Source organism: Hyperoodon ampullatus, assembly GCF_949752795.1.
Source record: "Hyperoodon ampullatus genome assembly, chromosome: 1".
Classification (NCBI taxonomy): Eukaryota; Metazoa; Chordata; class Mammalia; order Artiodactyla; family Ziphiidae; genus Hyperoodon; species Hyperoodon ampullatus.
This window is the reverse complement of record NC_136914.1, coordinates 15,091,339-15,112,651: the sequence shown is the minus strand read 5'-3', so window position 1 is coordinate 15,112,651 and position 21,313 is coordinate 15,091,339. Positions and strand designations below refer to the sequence as shown.

At 35.4% G+C, this 21,313-nt stretch overlaps 1 protein-coding gene across 2 annotated transcripts in view; it reads left to right on the top strand.

Moving 5' to 3' along the window:
* Nucleotides 1-21,313, top strand: part of BANK1 (B cell scaffold protein with ankyrin repeats 1) — a gene marked incomplete at its 3' end in the record, with an annotated part of 293,516 nt that overhangs the window by 25,857 nt on the left and 246,346 nt on the right. For both annotated transcript variants that reach the window (XM_079707706.1, XM_079707705.1), the window contains exon 2: nucleotides 18,794-18,948. In XM_079707706.1, coding sequence (XP_079563832.1) covers nucleotides 18,794-18,948 — 155 coding nt within the window. The remainder of the gene's footprint in view (nucleotides 1-18,793; nucleotides 18,949-21,313) is intronic.

Below are 21,313 nucleotides of genomic sequence, written 5' to 3'. Positions count from 1 at the left end.
AACTTTTCCTTTTATTCAGGTACCTCAACAGGAATTCTCTTTGACTAATGTTATGGTAATTGAGAACATTAAATTTTCAGCTCTACTAGAATGCCACCCAGTACCCTAACAAGTACTTTATCATTCCTTCCTCTAGTCCAGAGCTTCTTAAGCAAGGGGAATTTTCTCAATCATTGTTCCATTAGTCAAAATGAGTAGAACCATACACAATAATTTTCTTATTCAGTTGGCCAAGTTCTTTACAATGCATTGAAATTCTTTTAAAATATGAGAAACTGTGGTTTATATCTAATCTGTAATTGTTAGTCTTTCAAAGATATTTAGAAGTTAGGCAGTTTCCTCAGATTTCCAAGTTCTAGTTTGCTCTGAAGTCTTGCCACCTTCCCAGTTTAATCTCACAAAGACTCATCAGCCCCTTCACAGGTGTCCATGCTAAGCAGAGAATATCAGCACCATTCTGTTGAATAATCTGTACCTTCCACATTAATTTCAGATGTTTCCTTTGTTTGACATTTATAAACTGTTTTATTCGGGAAAAAAAAAAAAAAAAAAAAAAAAAGAAGTTAGGAAAAAGGAGCTATACAATTTTTTTCCTACTTTCTTTCTTAAGAAAGATACTATATGATTTCAAATATTTAATTTTATAGATTATTTGATCTCAACAAATATATGAAACCAACTTTGAATAATGGATAAGAATTTTTAAATCCAATGAAAAATATTTTTTAAATTAAAAATTTTTCTCTAGTTATGAAAATAAGATATGCTTATTATAAAATGTCTAAATTGTACAGAAAATATAAAAGAAGCCAGAAAAATATGTCACTCAGAATGACAATACCTGGAGGCCATCACTGTTGACATTTATTTTTCTTTTTGATTGCTTTTAATCTTAGATAGCATTTGAAATTGTAAAATTTTTTAAAATTAATTTTTATTGGAGTATAGTTCCTTTACAATGTTGTGTTAGTTTCTACTGTACAGCAAAGTGAATCAGCCATATGTATACCTATATCTCCTCTTTTTTGGATTTCCTTCCCATTTAGGTCACCACAGAGCACTGAGTTCCCTGAGCTATACAGTAGGTTCTCATTAGCTATCTATTTTATTGTTAACATTTTGACATTTTCATTCCAAAGATAAATTCTTATAAGTGTAGAATACAGGCTGTTTAATAGTTGAGAGAGTACTTGCCAAATATGTATGTAGAATCACTTTAAAACAAAATCATAGTTTACGTTAGAGGAAAAGGCGAAGTGTAAGTGGCAAGTATCTGACTATACTGCTGAATGAATGTGGGAATAAAATTTCTTAAAACTCTGAAATGATAACCCAGGATGTCAAATTTTGCCATTGGCTCAGGAATGATATGTTAATAACTGTTCCATGAGAAAATGAAAATCTCGCCAAAATCAATGTCACACTCTAATGAAAGATTCTAATATGGGCCAAATACCTCAAAACAATCACACAAAATATTAATATATGGAAGCATAGATTTAAATGGTAATGATAATCTTAGTTACACAGAATTGGGCAAAATATTGATGGAGGGAGAAGCAAAAATAAGCTATAAACAGATGAACTATTAGAAAAATGGAAGAAGATACAAATTTATAATGAAGATTTTTCTGGTACTTCCTATAAAGAATTATTTTAAAAATCCTCACAAAGAAATCATAGGCTAGTTCTAGAGTTAAAAATGGTCTCAATATCTTGTCCAACATTGTTATTTGACAGATGATATAATTGAGACCTTGAGACCTTACGTTGTTTATGTAGTACCCATAGTATGCAAGTGGGCAGGAGTCTGGGAACATCTGTGCTGAGTCAGGGTGCTGACTCCTTCCCTCTGAATTCCAGTTCTCCAGTGGCACTAGTGCTTGCACAGAAAGCATATTACTTCTCTTCCATTATTTGTTCATGACTGATCCAGTCCTTTACGCCTTACATTTTAAAAGTACTTATTTTCTAATATTCAATGAATTTCTATGAGTTATGAGCTTCTGAGAGTCAAGCACTGTTATAAGAACCTTATGCACATTTTAAATTTAATCCACACAAAAACAGTGAGGTCTGGGTACTAGTACCATTCTGATTCTTAAGTAAAAATACAAACATGGGAGGGTAGGCAACTAGGAAATGACAGAGCTGGAATGTGGATCAGATACATCCAGCACCCAATTTTAAATACATAACTACTGAACAAATTTTTGTTTAATTTGTAAAAATTATTTTTAGGGTCTTTTGGGGGTACCAGCCCATTTTTAACTTCTTAGATGGTTACATAGTCTCAAGTCTGTTCTTAAAATTGTCAAGGATTTTCTATTTCAGAGTCTGAGATGAAAACCTGAGGTGGCAATAATTGGAGTGAGCTTTGCTGAGGATAGTGCTGCCACAGGCAGTGAATCCTCTTCTTCTCCATCATCATCATCATTTGTAGAAAGATTTTAGGCTTTCATAAAACACCTCCACATTCTAGATTTAACAGGAGGGTCACACTTGAACATATTTTACATCTTAGGCCATGTGTCTTAATTTACATGTACAAACTTGCAATATATTTTATTTGAAGACAATATTATACAGTCTTTCCATTCCGTTACTTTCTCATGCTAAGTGAAATTCCAGAGTTTTCCTCTCTGGAATAGTATAGCAATACTTAAAAACTTAAAACTTTTAAAGTAAATAAGTTTCTGAGTTTTCCATTTGAAACATTTCCTTTTTTATCCAAAATGTATTCTTTTTTATTTTAGGCATCATATTTCAAAATTGCAACCAAAAATCACTATTCTCTTGTCCTGATCTATCATCTTTCCAGTATGCATGCCTCTTTTATTGGAGTTTGTTTTCATGTTTCCTTGGCAGTATTACCTCCCTATTTTGTGCTTTTTATGATAAATATTCTATGATATTAACCTTGATTTAATAACATAAAATGATACCCCATAGTGTCTTCTTCATCAGCATTTTAGTCATACCAGATTACTCTGATCTTCATGAATGTAGACACTTTTTTCATATTAGCCTTTTGATCGCTAGGATATATTTTCACGTTGTTAATTGAAGCATTTTATAATTTTCCTCCTTTATTGTTACATCCAGATATTAGGAATGCTTTTTTTCCCCACAGTCCTGAAACATTTAGATATTAGGAGTGCTTTTTCCATAACCCCCCAAATTCATATACTCCATGTCTAATATGTTTCCCCAGTTCCCATGGTAGTTAGTGTCATATCTGTATAATTTATTTTTCCCCATTATTCAACTTTGCATAATTTTCTTTTGAAATATATGTATTGGCTATAAGGAACAATTACCTTCCTTTGGAATACATGGTTTTTTTCTTTGTCTTAGTTCAGTTTCCACTAAATAATGGTTTTAGCCAACTGACATTTATTGAGCTTCTACTTTGCGGCAGGCTTAGAGTTGAGGTGGAAACAGATCATCAGCTTCTGCTATCAAGAGCTCACTATCTAATGAAAGAGAGAGGAAAACAAATAACTTGTAAATAATATGATCCATGTGACACTTTCTAATGAAGTATAGTACATCCAAAAAGCTATGATCATAGGTAAGTTGGAAAAGGTCTTCCACCAGGAGCAACCATATGATGGGAGTGTTGAAAATTAATTAGGAGGAGAAATGGGACTAGGCACAGCAGGCAAAGGAAAAGAGCATACATGAACGAATCTGAAAGACGATGGTTACGTTCAGGGGCTGGGAGATTGGAATGGCTACAATGAGAGTGGAGCATCCTCACAGATGAAGCAAACAAAGTGAGTCATTAGCGCTCTTCTCCAGTCTTAACAGAGGTGGGTCTGCCGATGAGGCAAACTTGCTAGAACTTTTTGTGTGTGAGACTGGGGACCCGCGAGGTGTATGTGGACCAGCCAAAGGACTTTTACCTTCAGTGAAAAGTTTACCTCTGTGGCAAGAGCACAGGGTTTGGAGTTGGATACTCCTGGATTTGAGCCCAGCTCTGTGACCTATGGCAATTTATTTAACTTTTTAAAAACTCCATTTCTTTATCAGTGAAATGAGAAAATAATAGTATGCTTTAATAGTATGTTTTAGGACAATTGTGAGGATTAAATGCGATTATGTGTAGAAATCTCTACCTAGGGCACTTGAGACTTAATCTGAACTCAATACATATTGCCTCTTATTTTTACCCCAACCTGAATAGCTTCTTTTAGGGTCTTATCTATCAGTAAGGCGAGCCCCAAGGCAAACTTTCCTAGGCTTAACTGCAGAGTCCTCTCATATTAGTAGATCTCACTGAATAAAAGGGAAAAAAAAAAAACCACCCAAACCTACTTCGGCCCCAAAGGTGTACAGACTCAGTTTCTATAATTTTTATTCAAGTTGAAAAAAAGTTATGCTTATATACACTATTTCTGAGAGAGTGAAAGAAAATGAAAGTATTCTTTAAAAGGTTGCTTTTATATGGAAGCAGGCAATTTCAAAGTCATTTTGTCTAGTCACATGAAAATCTGACACTAAAAACTATAATACATACTAAAATTATTTACATTTTATTTAATTTGGAAATTAAAATAAAATCCTCACGTACAGAGTCCTTGGTATTTTATGGAAATAGTCTTGGATTACAGTTTAAGATGCTGATTACTATTTAAAATGTGTAAAATGCTGGGGGACATTTTTTAAAAAAACATACCGAAGAAAGTCTGCTGTCAAAGTTCATGTTCTACTCTAGATGATTGTAAAGAATTTGAAGATACTTGAAGGAAAAAAAAAATCAGAACTGTATCTGGTCCTTCAAATCCAGTTTGGAGAAGAATCATCATTACCTACTGATAATGATTCTACCTGTTTGGCAGTATAAAAAGAGTCATTTTCTCTGGCAGTGAGAGTCAATCCAACAACATAGAGACCACCCCTGGGAATTCTTTGTAATGTAAAACATTCTTGTGAGATAGTTCAGTGAGCAACAAGACTGGTAAACATATACACTCACATATAAATTGCCCTTTCTATGTAAATTAAGGATCATCAATTTAATGTCAAATGGAATATAATCTTACACTATCACAGGAATTAATGCCTTAGACATTTTCACTGGAGTTTTGGGCCATATGTTGTTTTTAACAGCTCTGAAAATTGTGCATCTTTGATTCTATCAGATCATTCCCGTGATAAACTGACTGTCATATGCAGGGATTTAACTGTGGGGGGCGAAACAGTATAGTGTAGTGATTATGGGTCTTGGAAGTCTGACTAGCTAGTCCTCTTTGACTTCAGCAATAACTAGCTGTGTGGCCTTGGGAGAGTTCATTTATTGCTCAGAGCCTTATTTTCCTCATTCAAAACATCACCTCCCTCCCTACCTCCCTGAACTCCCTACCAGCCTTCCTGGCTTTAATTACCTTCCCAGCACTTGCCAGCATTGCTACACTCCATATTTTATACCTGTATTTTTTGCCTCCACCCCTTTAGCTTGCAAGTGCTTGGAAGGAAGGCTCACCTCGGCTCCCTGTATATCATCTGGTACTTAGTTGGTGCTTCATAAATATCTGTTCAAAGAATAAATGAATGAATCTATAAAATGAGGATAATATTAGCACCTACCTCATGGAATCTTGACATTAGAGCACATTAATTGTGTGTTAATGTATGCACAGCACTAACAGCAGTACTTAGCACTTAGTAAATGTTCAGTAGTTTTAGCTGTTATTCATTAATATTCCCGAGGAAGTTTGTTAATAAAATCATGGGTATTCGTTTCAGAACAAATCTGTATTTGAAATTCTTTTCCTTTTAGCCCATGAATTGATTATAGCATCCCTTTTCATTTGCTAAACTAGAAGACATCATCACTAAAAACTTTCCAGCTTCCTGATAGTAACTTTTGGCTGACTTTGCTACATTGGGAGTGGAGAGCTCAGGAGTTAGATCCACTTGTTAAAATAATGTAGTCACCCACTGAGGGTTGAACAGAAACTCAAGTCCAGTGTCGAGGGCCAGGGGTTTGAAGTGAAGGGTAGTCTTTCATGCTTTTATTATTTAATTAAATTATTCATTCACAGGAGTTTAAAAGTATCCTATTGTTATTTAAATTTAGGTAATTCAAACATGAAGCCTCTTTTTCTTATTCTTTCCAAGGGCAGAGGTCTCTCACTAGGCATTGTGGGATCCTGCTCTCATCCTTCTAGTATCTTCCCTCCTTTCCTTTCAGCCATTGAGTCATTCACCAAGTCTAGCTACTCCATTAGCTGATGCCCCTCTCCACTGAGCCATTGAGGAGATTAGATTAGACACACATGCCTTGTTCTTGCTTCCCTGTACTTACCACTCTGGATTCTCCTGAAACTCTAGGATCTGTAGCCACGTCTAAGTTTTTCATTAAAGGAATAATCAAAAGTATGATGGTCAGTTTTTGTTTGCAATTTTATTCAATAGATATTGATTTTATTTCATTCTGGATAATCTGTTGAAAGTGATTATCATCATACATCTTGAACTTCTTTAGAGAGGACGTAATTAGGGTTTGTTTCATTAAGTGACATTTCAGTTCTTTCATCTAAGTGCTTTGTGTATGCAGATGCAGGAAATAACTGTTGACAGCATAGGTAATGCTAATATTGCCTTAGCAACTCTCAGAAAAAGTAAACAATGAAAATGTGTAGGAGAGCAAGAGGCAAGCTTTGTGCTTTCTAAGCTTTGGTGATTTTCTCTAGCTTTGTTCTTTGTTCTGTCTTTAGGGTTATACTGATTGAAGTACAGATGTACTTCCTTAAGACAGTCAGGCAAAGACTGTGGTAGATAGAACAAATTACTGTGCTTCAGATACAAGCCACTTCTCCCCCAGCCAAAAAAAAAGAAGCTAGGTATGGATTTATTCAATCATTAAGTCAGGCAACAAACATTTACATCTGAGATGTATATGAATACACAACATATTATTATGTGTACTCACATAAATATTGAGCATCTACTACGTTAAAAGCCCTGTTGTATGCATCAGAGATAGAAGGGGGAAAAAGAACTAATTACTTGACCTCAAAAACTTGCATTCTAGATGGATGGACAAGAAACAAGGAAACATAAATATTTACATGATATGATTTCAGTTACTGGCTTATGCCGTGATAATGTTCTGGAAAGTTAATCACATCAAGGTACACGTTGTTACTACACACTGCTTCTCAAACTTCAGCATGTATTCAAATCACTTGGGATCCTTTTAAAAAGCAGATTCTGATTCACTGGGTCTAGCGTGGTGGCTAGGAGTGTGCATTTCTAATAAGCTGCTGGTCTGAAGACAACTTGAGTTGCAAGATATAGTACCATTTCTGTGTAACAAGTTTGACTAAGAGGTTGGTAGGAAAAGGTAGCTTGAAGAGTGGGTAATGGGTGATGGAATAGAAGGGGAAAAGGTAGGACAAAGGAGGAAATATAATAAACAGAATGGAAATGGAAATGCAGGTAAAAGTGGAACACACAGGCCACCAAAAACAGCATCTCCTTACATATACTCTGCCTTGGAACTATTCCTGCATGTTATGAACTAAAATTAAAAGTCTGAAGTACCAAGAGTAAAATATAAATATACATTGATGCTAACATTTGAGAGAACTTTAGCTGGTAGAGTTTGTGCAGTTACAGTGCCAGGATGAATGTGGGTGTTTCAAACAAAGAGGATTTATCTTATTATTGGAAACCAACATTTGCTTGGCTATATTGAGTATGTTCATTTTTATATATATTTGTTAGGTAAGAAGTTTTATTATGACCATTATTATTTTTCTTTGGACGTAGCCTTAAATGAAATATTCCTTATTTTGTGCCCCTTATAATGTACCACAGACAACAAAGGTTGTTTAAGAAAGTTGAGGACTAGACTAAACGGTTGGTAAAAATTACATCTTTTTGTACAGTTTATTTGTTTTCTTTACCTCTTGGAGAAATACCTGTTTAACTTACCTGAGTGGTGCAGAGTGCTGTAGCCTTTGGTATGACATTAAAACTCCAGGAAAGCACGCTAGAATCTGTACTGCCTTAAGCATACTTAATAAAATCAGCTACATTGTGATTATAGAATCATTTACTAAATTATAAATTTGACAAAAACAAAGATGTTCAGTGTTGAAATTCCAGGGGTATGTTGCAGTCCTTTCTGAATCATAGTTGGCTATACAAACTGAGAAAGATGGATTTATGATCTTTTGTTTTTTGTTTTGTTTTTGCGGTACGCAGGCCTCTCACTGTTGTGGCCTCTCCCATTGCGGAGCACAGGCTCCGGATGCACAGGCTCAGCAGCCATGGCTCACGGGCCCAGCCGCTCCGTGGCATGTGGGATCTTCCCGGACCGGGGCACAAACTCGTGTCCTGTGCATCGGCAGGCGGACTCTCAACCACTGCGCCACCAGGGAAGCCCTGATCTTTTGAAAATAAAAAAACATTGCTTTTATTCAATTTGATATCAGAAATTAGAAAAGAGAAGGAAACTAATATTGAGTGCCTATCCTAGGCCTGACACATTATACATATTATTAAATGTAATCAAAACAATGCAACAAGGAAGTCATATTTACCCCATTAAATAACTGAGGAGATTGAAGCTTAGAGTGCACAGTACTTTTTCCAAGGTTGCATGAGAAGACAGGAAGTTTCTTTTTTAGCAGGAGACATGTATCTTCTAGATTATTGTTTGTCTATCTCTCTTTCTCTGTTTCCAATTCATTTGTGATGAAAGCTGAAACCTGCTTTGTCTGTTAACTATTGATAGGTTTGAAGGGTCATTGGGCATTGAGGAATAACTTCTTTTTTCATCAAATCACTATAATGAAAGCAGTTCAAGTGTGATAGCAATAAAAGATTCTACCTTTTTTCAGTCTTCACCTAGTTTTATTAATTATCAGAAAACCTGTCCTCATGCCAAATGAGGATTAATCAATTGAAAAACAAATAAAAACAAAGTATAAAAAAATCTACACTAAAATTATATTTTTTTGAAAAAACAGTATTAAAAAGTTTTGATTTTGAAAAGCATACGGCATGCTTTAAAAATTAAATATATAACAGATTTTGCAACTTAATTCATAAAGGAAAATTTATTTTCTAATGCTTAACTATTTTATTATTTTACTCAGCTTACAATGTAATTTGATTGGTTGCTAAGAAAATTACACAAAATTATCTTGCCTTAGGATATCTATGATTTTTTCCCCCTAGCATTATATTTATTTTACAAGAGGAAAGACACCTTTATTCCGGGTGATATTTTTGGAGATTGCTTAGATCACCTGAACATGAGGTGATTTGTGATAAGCTGGTTTATTTCACATATTATCTGCAGAGCAGTGCTTCCTAACAATTTTTACATCATGATACATAAAGAAAATAATCTTTTCTGTAATTTCATTTGCATGTTGTAGAGCAGGGGTAAGGACACATGTGCTCAGTCTGTAAACTTGATCAATTCATTCCTCTATTTGAGAAATGTATATAGTTCAATCTGTAAAACAAATATATTTTCATTATAGAAAACCAGAATAAATATTATGTATTAATAATAACTGATATTATTAGTAATACATATAGATATAATAAAATTACTCATAACTCCACCAGCCAGAAATAACCACTCTTGCTATTTTGGGTTTATATAGCTAGTCTGTTCTTATGCATTCAGTAATGTGTCTTGAATTTCTACCGCATAGTTCTGTATATGTATACTTTTAAAAAGACTTTTTTAGAGCAGTTTTAGGTTAACAGCAAAACTGAGAGGGAGATAACAGAGATTTCCCGTACACTCCCTCCCTCCCGCCCCCAACAGTGTGTGTAGCCACCCCAACTATCAACATCACTCATCACAATGGTACTTTTCTTTTTTTACCGTTTAAGGATGAACCTACTTTGACACATCATAATCCCCCAAAGTCCATAGTTTACCTTAGGGTACACTCTTGCTATTGTATAATCTATGGGTTTGGACAAATGTATAATGACATGTACCCATCATTAGAGTATTTTCACTGCCCCCCAAATTATCTGTGCTCTGCCTTTTCATCCATTCCCCTTCCACCCCGGACCCCAGCAACACCAGATCTTTTCACTGTCTCTACAGTTTTGCCTTTTCCAGAATGTCATATAGTTGGAATCATACAATGTGTAGCCTTTTCAGATTGGCTTCTTTCGCTTAGTAATATGCATTTAAGTTTTTTCCATGTCTTTTCATTGTTTAATATCGTATTGCATTTTAGTGCTGAATAATATTTCATTGTGTAGATGTACCACAGTTTGTTCATTCACCTGCTGAAGGACATCTTGATTGCTCCCAAGTTTTTATGAATTATGAGTAAAGCTGCTCTAAATATCTATGTGTAGATTCTTGTGTGGACATAAGTTTTCAGCTCATTTGGATAAATACCAAGGAGTGCATTTGTTGGATTGAATGTTAAGAGTATGTTTAGTTTTGTCAAAAACCACCAAACTGTCTTCCAAAATAGCCATACCATTTGTATTTCCACCAGTAATTGATGAGAGTTCTTGTTGCTCCACATCCTTGGTAACATTCAGTATTGTCAGTGTTCCAGATTTTGGCCATTCTGATAGGTGTGTAGTACTATTTCATTGTTGTTTTAATTTGCACTTCCCTGATAACATAAGGTGGAGCATCTTTTCATATGCCTATTTGTTACCTGTATATCTTCTTTGGTGAGGTATTTGTTAAGAACTTTGGCTGATTTTTAAATTGATTTGGTCATTTTCTTATTGTTGAGTTTGAGTTCTTTATAAATTTTGGAAAACAGTCCTTTACTAAAAGTGTATTTTGCAAATATTTTCTCCCAATCTATGGCTTATCTTCTAATTCTCTAGATATTGTCTTTTGCATACATAAGTTTTTGATTTTAATGAAGTCCAGCTTATCAATTATTTCTTTCATGGATCATGACTTTGGTGTTGTGTCTAATAATGTATCATCATACCCAAGGTCATCTATGTTTTTCCCTTACATTATCTTCTAGGAGTTTTATAGTTTCGTATTATACATTTAGGACTATGATCCATTTTCAGTTAATTTTTGTGATGGTTGTAAGGTTTTGTGGTGGTTGTAAGGTATCTAGACGCATTTTTTGCATGTGAATGTTTAGTTGTTCCATCACCATTTGTTGAAGAGACTGTTTTTGCCCCATTGTATTGTTTTTGCTCCTTGGTCAAAGATTAATTAACTATGTTTATGTGATTCTGTTTCTTGGCTCTTACTCTCTTCCACTGACCTATCTGATTATTCTTTTGCCAAGACCTCACTATCTTGATTACTGCAGCTTTATAGTAGGTATTAAAGTAGGGTAGTGTCAGTCCTCCAACTTTCTTCACCTTCAATATTAAGCTGCCTAGTCTGGGTCTCTTGCCTCTCAATATAAACTTTAGAATCAGTTTGTCCATATCTGTAAAGTAACTTGCTGAGATTTTGATTGTGATTGCATTGAATCTATAGATCAAGTTGGGAAGAACAGACTTCTTGACACTATTGAGTTTTTCTATCCATGAACATAGAATATCTTTCCATTTATTTAGTTCTTATTTGATTTTGTTTATCAGAGTTTTGTGGTTTTCCTCATATAGATATTGTACATATTTTGTTAGATTTATACCTAAGTATTTCATTTTGAGGGGGTACTATTGTAAATGGTATTCCATTTTTAATTTCCAATTCCATGTATTTATTGTTAGTATATAGGAAAGCAGTTGCCTTTTGTATATTCACCTTATATCCTGCAATTTAGCTATAGTCACTTCCAGGAATTTCTTTGTTGATACCTTTGGATTTACTAGACAGTCATGTCATCCCAACAAAGTCAGGTTTATTTCTTCCTCCCAGTATGTGTAACTTTTCTTTTTCTTGCCTTAATTGCATTAATAAGGACTTCCAGTATGATAATGAAAAGGGATGGTGAGAGTTACATCCTCGCCTTGAACATAATCCTAGTGGGAAAGCTTTAAGTTTTTCACATTAAGAATGATGTTAGCTGAAGGGTTTTGGTAGATAGTGTTTATCAAGCTGAGAAAATTCCCCTTTATTCCTAGTTTACTAAGAGTTTTTATTATGACTTTGTGTTGGATTTTGTCAAATGCTTTTTCTGCATCTACTGATATGATGATATTATTGTTTTTATTCTTTTTTGGCTTTGATTTGCTAATATTTTGTGAGGATTTTTGCATCTATTTTTATGAGTGATATTGTTCCATAGTTTTCTTGTAATGTCTTTGTCTGGATTTGGTATTAGGGTAATGCTGGCCTCATAGAATGAGTTAGGAAATATTCCTTCTGCTTCTATCCTCTGAAAGAGATTATAGAGAATTGGTATAATTTCTTCCTTAAATGTTTGGTATAATTCACCAGTGAACCCGTCTGAGCCTGGTGCTTTCTATTTTGGAAGGTTATTAATTCTTGATTCAATCTTTAATAGAAATAGGCTTTAGGCCTATTCATATTGTCTATTTCTTCCTCTGTGAGTTTTAGCAGATTGTGTGTTTCAAGGAATTGGTCCATTTTATTTAGGTTATCAAATTTGTGGCATTGGCTTGTTCATAGTATTCCTTTATTATCCATTTAACATGCATGGGATCTAGAGATCTAGAGTGATGTCCCCCTCTTTCATTTCTCATGTTATTAATTTGTGTCTTCTGCTTGTTCACATGCTCGCTTGCTCTCTGTCTCTCTCCCTCTCTCTCTCTTCCCCTTCTGTTAGCTTGGCTAGAGGCTTATGAATTTTACTGATCATTTTGGAGAACCAACTTTTGGTTTCATTGTTTTTTTTATTTTTTCTCCAATTTTCAATTTCATTGATTTCTGTTCTAATTCTTATTTCTTTTCTTCTTCTTACTTTGAATTTAATTGGCTCTTCATTTTTAGTTACCTAAGGTGGAAACTTAAATTTGGTTTTAGATCTTGCTTCTTTTCTAATACATGCACTCAATGCTAACAATTTCCCTCTAAGCACTACTTTTGCTGCAGCTCACACATTTTGCTGTTATATTTTTATTTTCATTCAGTTCAAAATATTTTTTTAATTTCTTTTGAGATTTCTTCTTTGACCCATGTATTATTTAGAAGTATGTTGTTTAATCTCCACATATTTGGGGATTTCTCAGTTATCTTTCTGTTATTGATTTCTAGTTTAATTTTATTATGGTCTGAGAGCAGACATTGTTCAATTTCTTTTCTTTTAAATTTGTTAAGGTGTGTTTTATGGCTCAGAATGAGTTCTATCTTAGTGAATGTTCCATGTGAGCTTGCAAAAAAATGTATATTGTTTTTGTTGGATGAAGCAGTCTATAAATGTCAATTATATGCAGTTTATTAATGGTGTTGTTGAGTTCAATTACATCCTTACTGATTTTCTGCCTGCTGTTTCTGTCCATTTCTGAGCCAGAGGTGTTGAGGTTTCTAACTGTAATAGTGGATTCATCTATTTCTTTTTGAAGTTCTATTAGTTTTTGCATCGCATAGTTTCACACTCTGTTGCTAAGTGTACGCACATTAAGAATTGTCATGTCTTCTTGGAGAATTGACCCCTTTATCATTATGTAATGTCCTTCTTTATCCCTGATAACTTTTCTTACTTTAAAGTCTGCTCTGTCTGAAATTAATATAGCTTCTGTTGCTTTCCTTTGTTTAGTATTAGCATGGTGTATTTTTCCATCCATTTACTTTTAATCATTATATGTTTCTATATTTAAAGTGGATTTCTTGTAAACAACATATAGGTGGGTCTTGTTATTTGATCCACTGTGATAATCTCTGTTTTTTCATTGGTGCATTTAGACCTTGACATTCAAAATGATTACTGATAGAGTTGGATGAATATCTACCATATTCATTACTGTTTTCTGTTTTGCTCCCCTTGTTCTCTATTCCTATTTTTGTCTTCTACTCTTTTTCTGCCATTTGTGATTTTAATTGAGCATTTTATATGATTCCATTTTTCTGCTTTTTTAGCATATCGGTTATGCTTAAAAACATAATTTTTTTTAGGGTTTATCCTAGAGTTTGCAATACACATTTACAACTAATGCAAGTCTACTTTCAAGTAACACTGTATTACTTCATAGGTAGTATTATTACCTTATAATAATAAAATGATCCTAATTCTTCCTTTCTAGACTTTATATCATTGCTTTCATTTATTTTATTTATATATAAACATACACAAGCATATATATGTAAATATTTATATAAGATATGTACATAAGCATACATTATTGAATATATTGTTGCTATTATTATCTTGAACAAACTGTTATCTTCTAGATCAATCACAAATAAGAAAAATATTTATTTTACCTTCAGTTATTCCTTCTTCGATGCTCTCCCTTCATTATGCAGATCTGAATTTCTGATCTATATTATTTTTCTTCTCACTAAAGAACTTCTTTTTTCTTTCAGGCAGGTCCACTGATAATAAATTATCTCAATATTTGTTTGTCTGAGAAAATCTCTATTTTTCCTTCAGCTTTAAAAGATAATTTCACAGGGTACAGAATTCTGAGTGAGTGGTTTATTTCCCTTATACTTTTAAGTATTTCACTCCACTCTCTTGCTTGCATGGTTTCTGAGGATAAGTCAGATATAATTCTTACCTTTGTTCCTATATAGGTAAGGATTTTTTTCCTCTAGCTTTTTCTCAAATTTTGTTTATTTTTGATTTTCTGCAGTTTGAAGATGATACCCCTAGGTATATCCCATTTTGGGGGGGATTTTCCTAGTTGGTGTTCTCTGAACTTCCTGGATCTGTGTTTTAGTGTCTGACATTAATTTGGGGAAATTCTCAGTCATTACTTTTTGAAATATTTCTTCTGTTCCTTTCTCGCTTTCTTCTACTTCTGGTATTCCCATTATGCATATGTTACACTTTTCATAGTTGTCCCACAGTCCTTGGATATTCTGTCAATTTTTTTTCTTTAGCCTTTGTTCTCTTTGCTCTTCAGTTTTCAAGGATTCTATTGCTATATCCTCTAGCTCAGAGATTCTTTCCTCAGTCATGTCCAGTCTTTACTAATAAATCCATCAAAGACATTCTCTGTTTCTGTTACAGTGTTTTTAATCTCTCGCACTTTTTTATGGCTCTTCTTAGGATTTCCAACTCTGTGCTTACATTGCCTATCTGTTCTTGCATTCTGTCTAATTTTTTTTTAAACATCTTTATTGGAGTATAATTGCTTTAGAATGGTGTGTTAGTTTCTGCTGTATAACAAAGTGAATCAGCTATACATAAACATATATCCCCATATCTCCTCCCTTTTGCATCTCCCTCCCACCCTCCCTATCCCACCCCTCTAGGTGGACACAAAGCACTGAGCTGATCTCCCTGTGCTATGCGGCTCCTTCCCACTAGCTATCTATTTCACGTTTGGTAGTGTATATATGTCCATGCCACATTATAGCCCTTAGCATTCTAATCAGTGTTGTTTTAAATTCCCAGTCTGATAATTCCAACATCCCTGCCATGTCTGATTCTAGTGCTTTCCCTGGTCTCTTCAAATTGTATTTTCTACCTTTTGGTATGCCTTGTCATTTTTCTTGATAACTAGACATAATATACTCTATAAAAAGAACTGCTGTAAATAGGCCTTTAGTAATGCGGTGGTGAGGTGTTGGCAGAGAGGAGGCTTTCTAGAGTTCTGTGATTAGGTTTCAGTCCTTTAGTGAGCCTATGCCTCTGGACTGTGAACCTCACAAGAGTTTCTCAGCTTTTTTTCTCCCCTTTGGGTGGGAGAGGATTATTCCAGTGGGCTTCAGTTGGGTATTTCTCTTCCTCTGGTCAGTTAGAATGTGGTAATACCCCAGTAGATTTGGCTCTAGTTAACTAGTTTCCGCCCAGGGCAGGCCTTGTTAAGAAGAACAGAGTGTCCTGGAGTACTTAAAGATGTTTCCGGTTCTACTGAAGCAGGAGGGCATGTTCCCCAGTATTTGCTGTGGGAATCTTATCAAGCTCCTAGAGGTAAATTTCAAAGTATTGTGTTCCCCCCACCTTTGGGCTGAATTCCCCTGGAGTTTTTAACTCTCAGACTTGTCCTCATTGAGTGTCCGGCAATTTGTCAACTATGGTTCAGGTTTCTCTACCCTGGCACTGGCTGCTGGGGCCATTTCCACTCCTGAGTTTCTGCTCTGGTAAGCTGAGACTCTCTATCCACCTGCCTGTCTCTCCAGCCTTGGGGGCAGCAGTTTGTGCTGTGTCCACGCCTCTCTTAAGAATCAAAGAAAAGTTATTGATTTTTTAGTCTGTTCAACTTTTTGTTTGTTAGGTTGGAGTGGCAACTTCCAAAGCTCCTTAAATATGGAACCTGCAGGAAGTCCTATGCTTCTTATTTTACTAAAATGGGAACCTACAAAATTGACAATTTTGTAACTTGATTTTTTTTCATTTATATCATAAACTTGTTCCTTGTTGTTAAATATTCTTTGATGGAATTTTAATTAGTGACAGTATCTTTTATCACATTACACATTTTTTATCTGGTCCCTTGTTGCTTAAACTGCTCCCAGTTTTCTGCATTATAAACAGTGCTTCTGTAATATTCATAGAGTTAAATCTTTTGTACATCCATGATTGTGTCCTCAGGGTAAAGAAAATAGCTCTTCTTAACCTAATACCAGAGATGAATTAGCAGAAAACATCCTAGATACTGCTGCAGTGGAACAACTTACACCTTTTAAGATATATAAAATGAGATCAGTTTCCTTGTTCTTTCATCAGTTCACAAAGTGATTGAGCCAGTTCTATACCACCTTTCACTAATTTGGTGTGTGTGTGTGTGTGTGTGTGTGTGTGTGTGTGTATGTGTATGAGAGAGAGAGAGAGTGAGAGAGAGAGAGAATGAGACTGCTTATGGAAGTGTTTAAAATTGTTAGAGAAATAAAGGCTGTTTTTCATTTCATTTCAAGCAAGACTAGTACTGGGAGAATCTGGAAATCCCAGGTGCTTTTGTACTTTTATTCTGTAACTTCCGTAAGACAGAAAAAAAAAAACCCAAAACAAAACTCTCTCCTTCTTAGATGTGACATGGAGACAGCTCCTCTCCAGAGGACATCACTTTTGTTACTCTGCTTTTCTGATAGAATTACCTATATGAAACTGCTGACTTCACTTTCTGGATGCAGTGAAACCAGAATTCTAGCCAACTCCATCTATATTGCCTTGACTCTTCTTCCTTTTTATCCCGTCAATTCCCTTTTGCCAAAGACCACTAGGACACACCTGTCCTTGAACTATTTTTTTTTGCTAGTTGCAATGAAGAGAAGGCCACCATGGAGAACCATGGGACACCTCAGGAAGACTGTATTAAGAAAAGACTCATTGTAGGATTTAGGGTTGCATTTAATGATTTGAGGAAGGGTTCATGGAAGCAGGGCTTTGCTATAGTTTGCTTGCTGTCAAAAAGCACATGTAATTTTATGGTTTTGTGTATTAACGACTTATTGAGAAGCAGGGTAACCAGCTATACCAGTATACTTGAAACTGAGGGGGTTTCTGGGACACAGCGTTTTCAGTGCCCAAACCAAAAATATCCCAAGCAAACTGGGAAGAGCTGGTTACCCTACCTGGAAGGCGAGAGAAGCGAAAAGAGGCTGAGACTGGAATTGGTAAAGAAGCAACATCACTCACAGGAGCCAGGATTCAGGATGTTTGGTTATTTTGTGGTTTGGACAGTATTTGTGTTTTTGCCTGGATTCAGACATGATTACAAAGTGGTCTGATCTCTGACTTGATCCATCATGGTGACAGGTGGCCTTGTCCGATGGTGATGTTCTGCAAAATTGTTGATGTTCCGTAGGAGAACAGGAGGCCACCTCCTAGCAACACCAAGGCCTTCACATGGTGTCAGGCCAGTATCTAGCTGTCAGGAGCTGCTTTCCTTTTCTCCAGTTCCCTTGTTTGAGGATTTGAGAGATACATTTGAGGTTGGCCTAAGATGACAGTTGTGAGTCTCTAGTGGTAAGAGCCTTGGTTCCAGTCATATTGGTTCTGTGCCCTAATGAAATGCTCTGGGCTTTGAAACATTGAGTAATAAAAGTATTATCCATCTCTCTTAACACAACTCTTCTTCAATAGAGAGAAGTGTCTTAATGATTGAGACGATGCTAAGTTAATAAATGTTAAATGTTTTAAAAATCAAATACTCTTTTCCCTTCTTTGAGATTCAAAATTCACATTAGCATATTTTAGTGTTCTTAGTAATACTGCCATAAAGAAACCCAACTTATTTAATTTAGGACACTTTTTTCACAGAACACATTAACATTTTGATGAACACTAATATTTCACTCTTAAACGAGTGTTTCATAGAAATACTAGTTTAGTGATTGTCTCCTAGTTATGCTTTTCGTTTTTAAAATTAGAAATATATGTGAAGGGTAAATAATTGTTCTGATTTAAAATGAATAAATTTTCTTAATTATAGGCATTGAAAAATAGTTTCATGTATTTCAGATTTATTGGTTTAATATTAAGAGACAGTATTAAATGGTGGTTGGATTTTTTTGGGGAAAATACTTAACTAGTGGATGAAAATATTATTATGTATTTGATTTAGTTTAGTAGCTTAAGGTTATAATACTAGTTAAATTATGAAGCATTATTTTAATTCTTAACATTGGTTCATTTCCTTTAGCTGTCTTAAACTCAGTTTGGTTGTCCCACATATTAATTGTTTAGCAATTATAAATAAATCAATTGTTTAGCAATTAGTTTTTATAACAATGGAGGAAATAATATGGCCTTAGCTATATTGTAATCTACATTCATGAACTTTCCTCTAGGTTCTGAGGACTACCTTGAGGTCATTATTCCAACAGACCCAAGAGTGGAACATTCTGGGCAAATAAGTGAGAGAAAGGAAATTGAAGAATTATCAGAAGCTTCAAGAAGCACCATATCACAGGCGGTGGTGCTTCCCGCTGAGATTCCATGTGAGGTCAGTAAAGACACCTTGTTATTTAAGTGACTGCATTATTTTAATGGATACTGCATTTCACTAGAATGTAACTAACACTAGAAGCTACAACATAGAGGCATTTTCGTCTACTCTGTTCATGGCCATGTCCTCAGAACCCAGAACAATATCTGGTAGTTAGTAGGCATTTGATACATATTGTTGAATAATAAAGTATTGAAACATATATGAAAGCATCATTTTATTAAATGTTACTTGACGCGTTACAGACAGATTTACAATTGCTATATATATATCAAGCTATTTAAAAGAAAGTTGGATTCATATTAACCAGATCAAGGATTTTATTTTCATAAAAGGAAATACATTCCTGAGTAGACTTTGAAAATACTTATGTTTTATGACCACTGATTTTTAAATTATAAAACATATATCAAAGGCCTACATTATGAAGTGGAACTATCATAGAGCTAGAAGAGCTGGTCCTTTGGGGAATAAAAGTATAATGTTAGAGGGAGTGGATTTCTCAGGAGGTGACTATATGAACACATGTTGCCAACATTTCTTCCTTCTAAGTCTTCATTGGACTGAGCCACTAAAATAAGCCTACTGCTAGAGCTTGACCAAAACTTGGGCTACGTAATCTCCAGACAATAAAAAGATGCTGGTCCTCAGTGTCTATGGTATGCTTGACCGGGAAGAGCAAAAGATACAGGACGACCTTGAGAGCTGCATGAGAGGGTCCTTCAGGTGGACGCCAGTAGGTTAATGTGATAGGAGCTGCACTTGTCTTCTTACTGGGAGGCATATTTTGGGAGAGAATCCCCTGATCCTGATGATACCAGCAGCCCTGGGAGAAGCAGAACGTTCTGTGCAGTTTGGGAAAGCTTAATTCCCTCACCTCCAGACCCCACGCCCAAGCAGGAGAATCGCCGTTTTACTATGTTATCAGTTCCAGAGGAACAAAATCTTCTTTGGCACTCCCTTAAAGACCCCAGGAACTGAAACTGTACAGGTTTGAGGGAACTGAGATAGAGGATCAGGCAAAGAACAATTACAACCTACTTGAGGAAGGGAGATCAGGCCAAACAAGCAGAACCAGTGGCTCCTATTGAGTCAGAAATAATGGAAGAGACAGAAATAAATAGAAGAGACTATAAAATGGAAATCAGAACTGTTCTCAAGTAGGTAAAGTCAAAGCAAAAAAAGCAAAAAAAAAAAAAAAGCCCTCTGGAACTAAAAATTGCTCACCAGGAATTATGCAATGAGTCTAAATAGCTGCTTTCAAAAATATCTGCAAGAGTAAAATTTGAACAATATAAAACCTTTCCATTATTAAATTGCAGAGAAATCAAAATCCAAAAATTAAACCCCACTGCCCTCCAAGCAGAGATAGCTCACTCAGATGGCTGAGCAGGATGAGGGTTCTTTCGGTAACAGAACTGTGGGCTTTTACTGACATGGATACAATTCTTTCAGACCCTCTGCAGTTACATTATTTCAATTCCAAACCTCTCTTGGGTACCCCACTTTTTAAACAGTCCTAAGAGTTGAAAGGTCATATAAGATTATTTTAGCATCAGACCTACACATTAAAAAATTGAAATAAACAAATCCCTGGACCAAAAATAGTCATCCCAGTCAAAACCTTGTATTCTCAGAACCTAGATCTTAGTAGAGTCTGAATCCAAGTCCCAATTTCCAAGCACCACAGGAAAGATTATGTATATCCAAATGAGTGAAAATCATGTTTCAGATTGGCCAGGATAACGTTCAGTCTATGCCAATTGTCTGAAAGCACAACCTTTGAACATTTCTGAGAAGTCTTTGAATTACTGGGTAAGTAGAGTCCACTTAAGGATACGGCCTCCTTTCTCTGGAATTGATATTTTGAGACTTCCCTGCCATCGTCTAAAAATCTAGAAATTTACAAGACTATCCTTGCCAGTCACCAGGTCATATTTGAGATGTGCCTCTTTCTCACCCAGTATCTTCAATATCTATGAATTTCCCCTTATGGTTTTATGTTTCCAGCATGCCAGTGCTGAGTTGACTGGTTCAATCTAATGGCACCGTCTTCATTCTCTCTGATGACCAGAGAATTAGTTTTAATCTCACCTGTTGCCTCTTGCTGCAGAACTGCTTGGGTCTGTGGACCTGCTCCTGGAGAAGTGCTCTCCCTGTTCCCTCCTCCGCTCTGGAGAAGCAGCATAAGTAGATAGTTTAACTGAGGCAGCAGATAAGGCTGCTGTTGCTTTTGACCTCAGGAGCCTGGCAGTATTTTTTTTTCTGCGTGTGTGTGTGTTCGTTTCTGCTTTATAACAAAATGAATCAGTTATACATATACATATGTTCCCATATCCCCTCCCTCTTGCGTCTCCCTCCC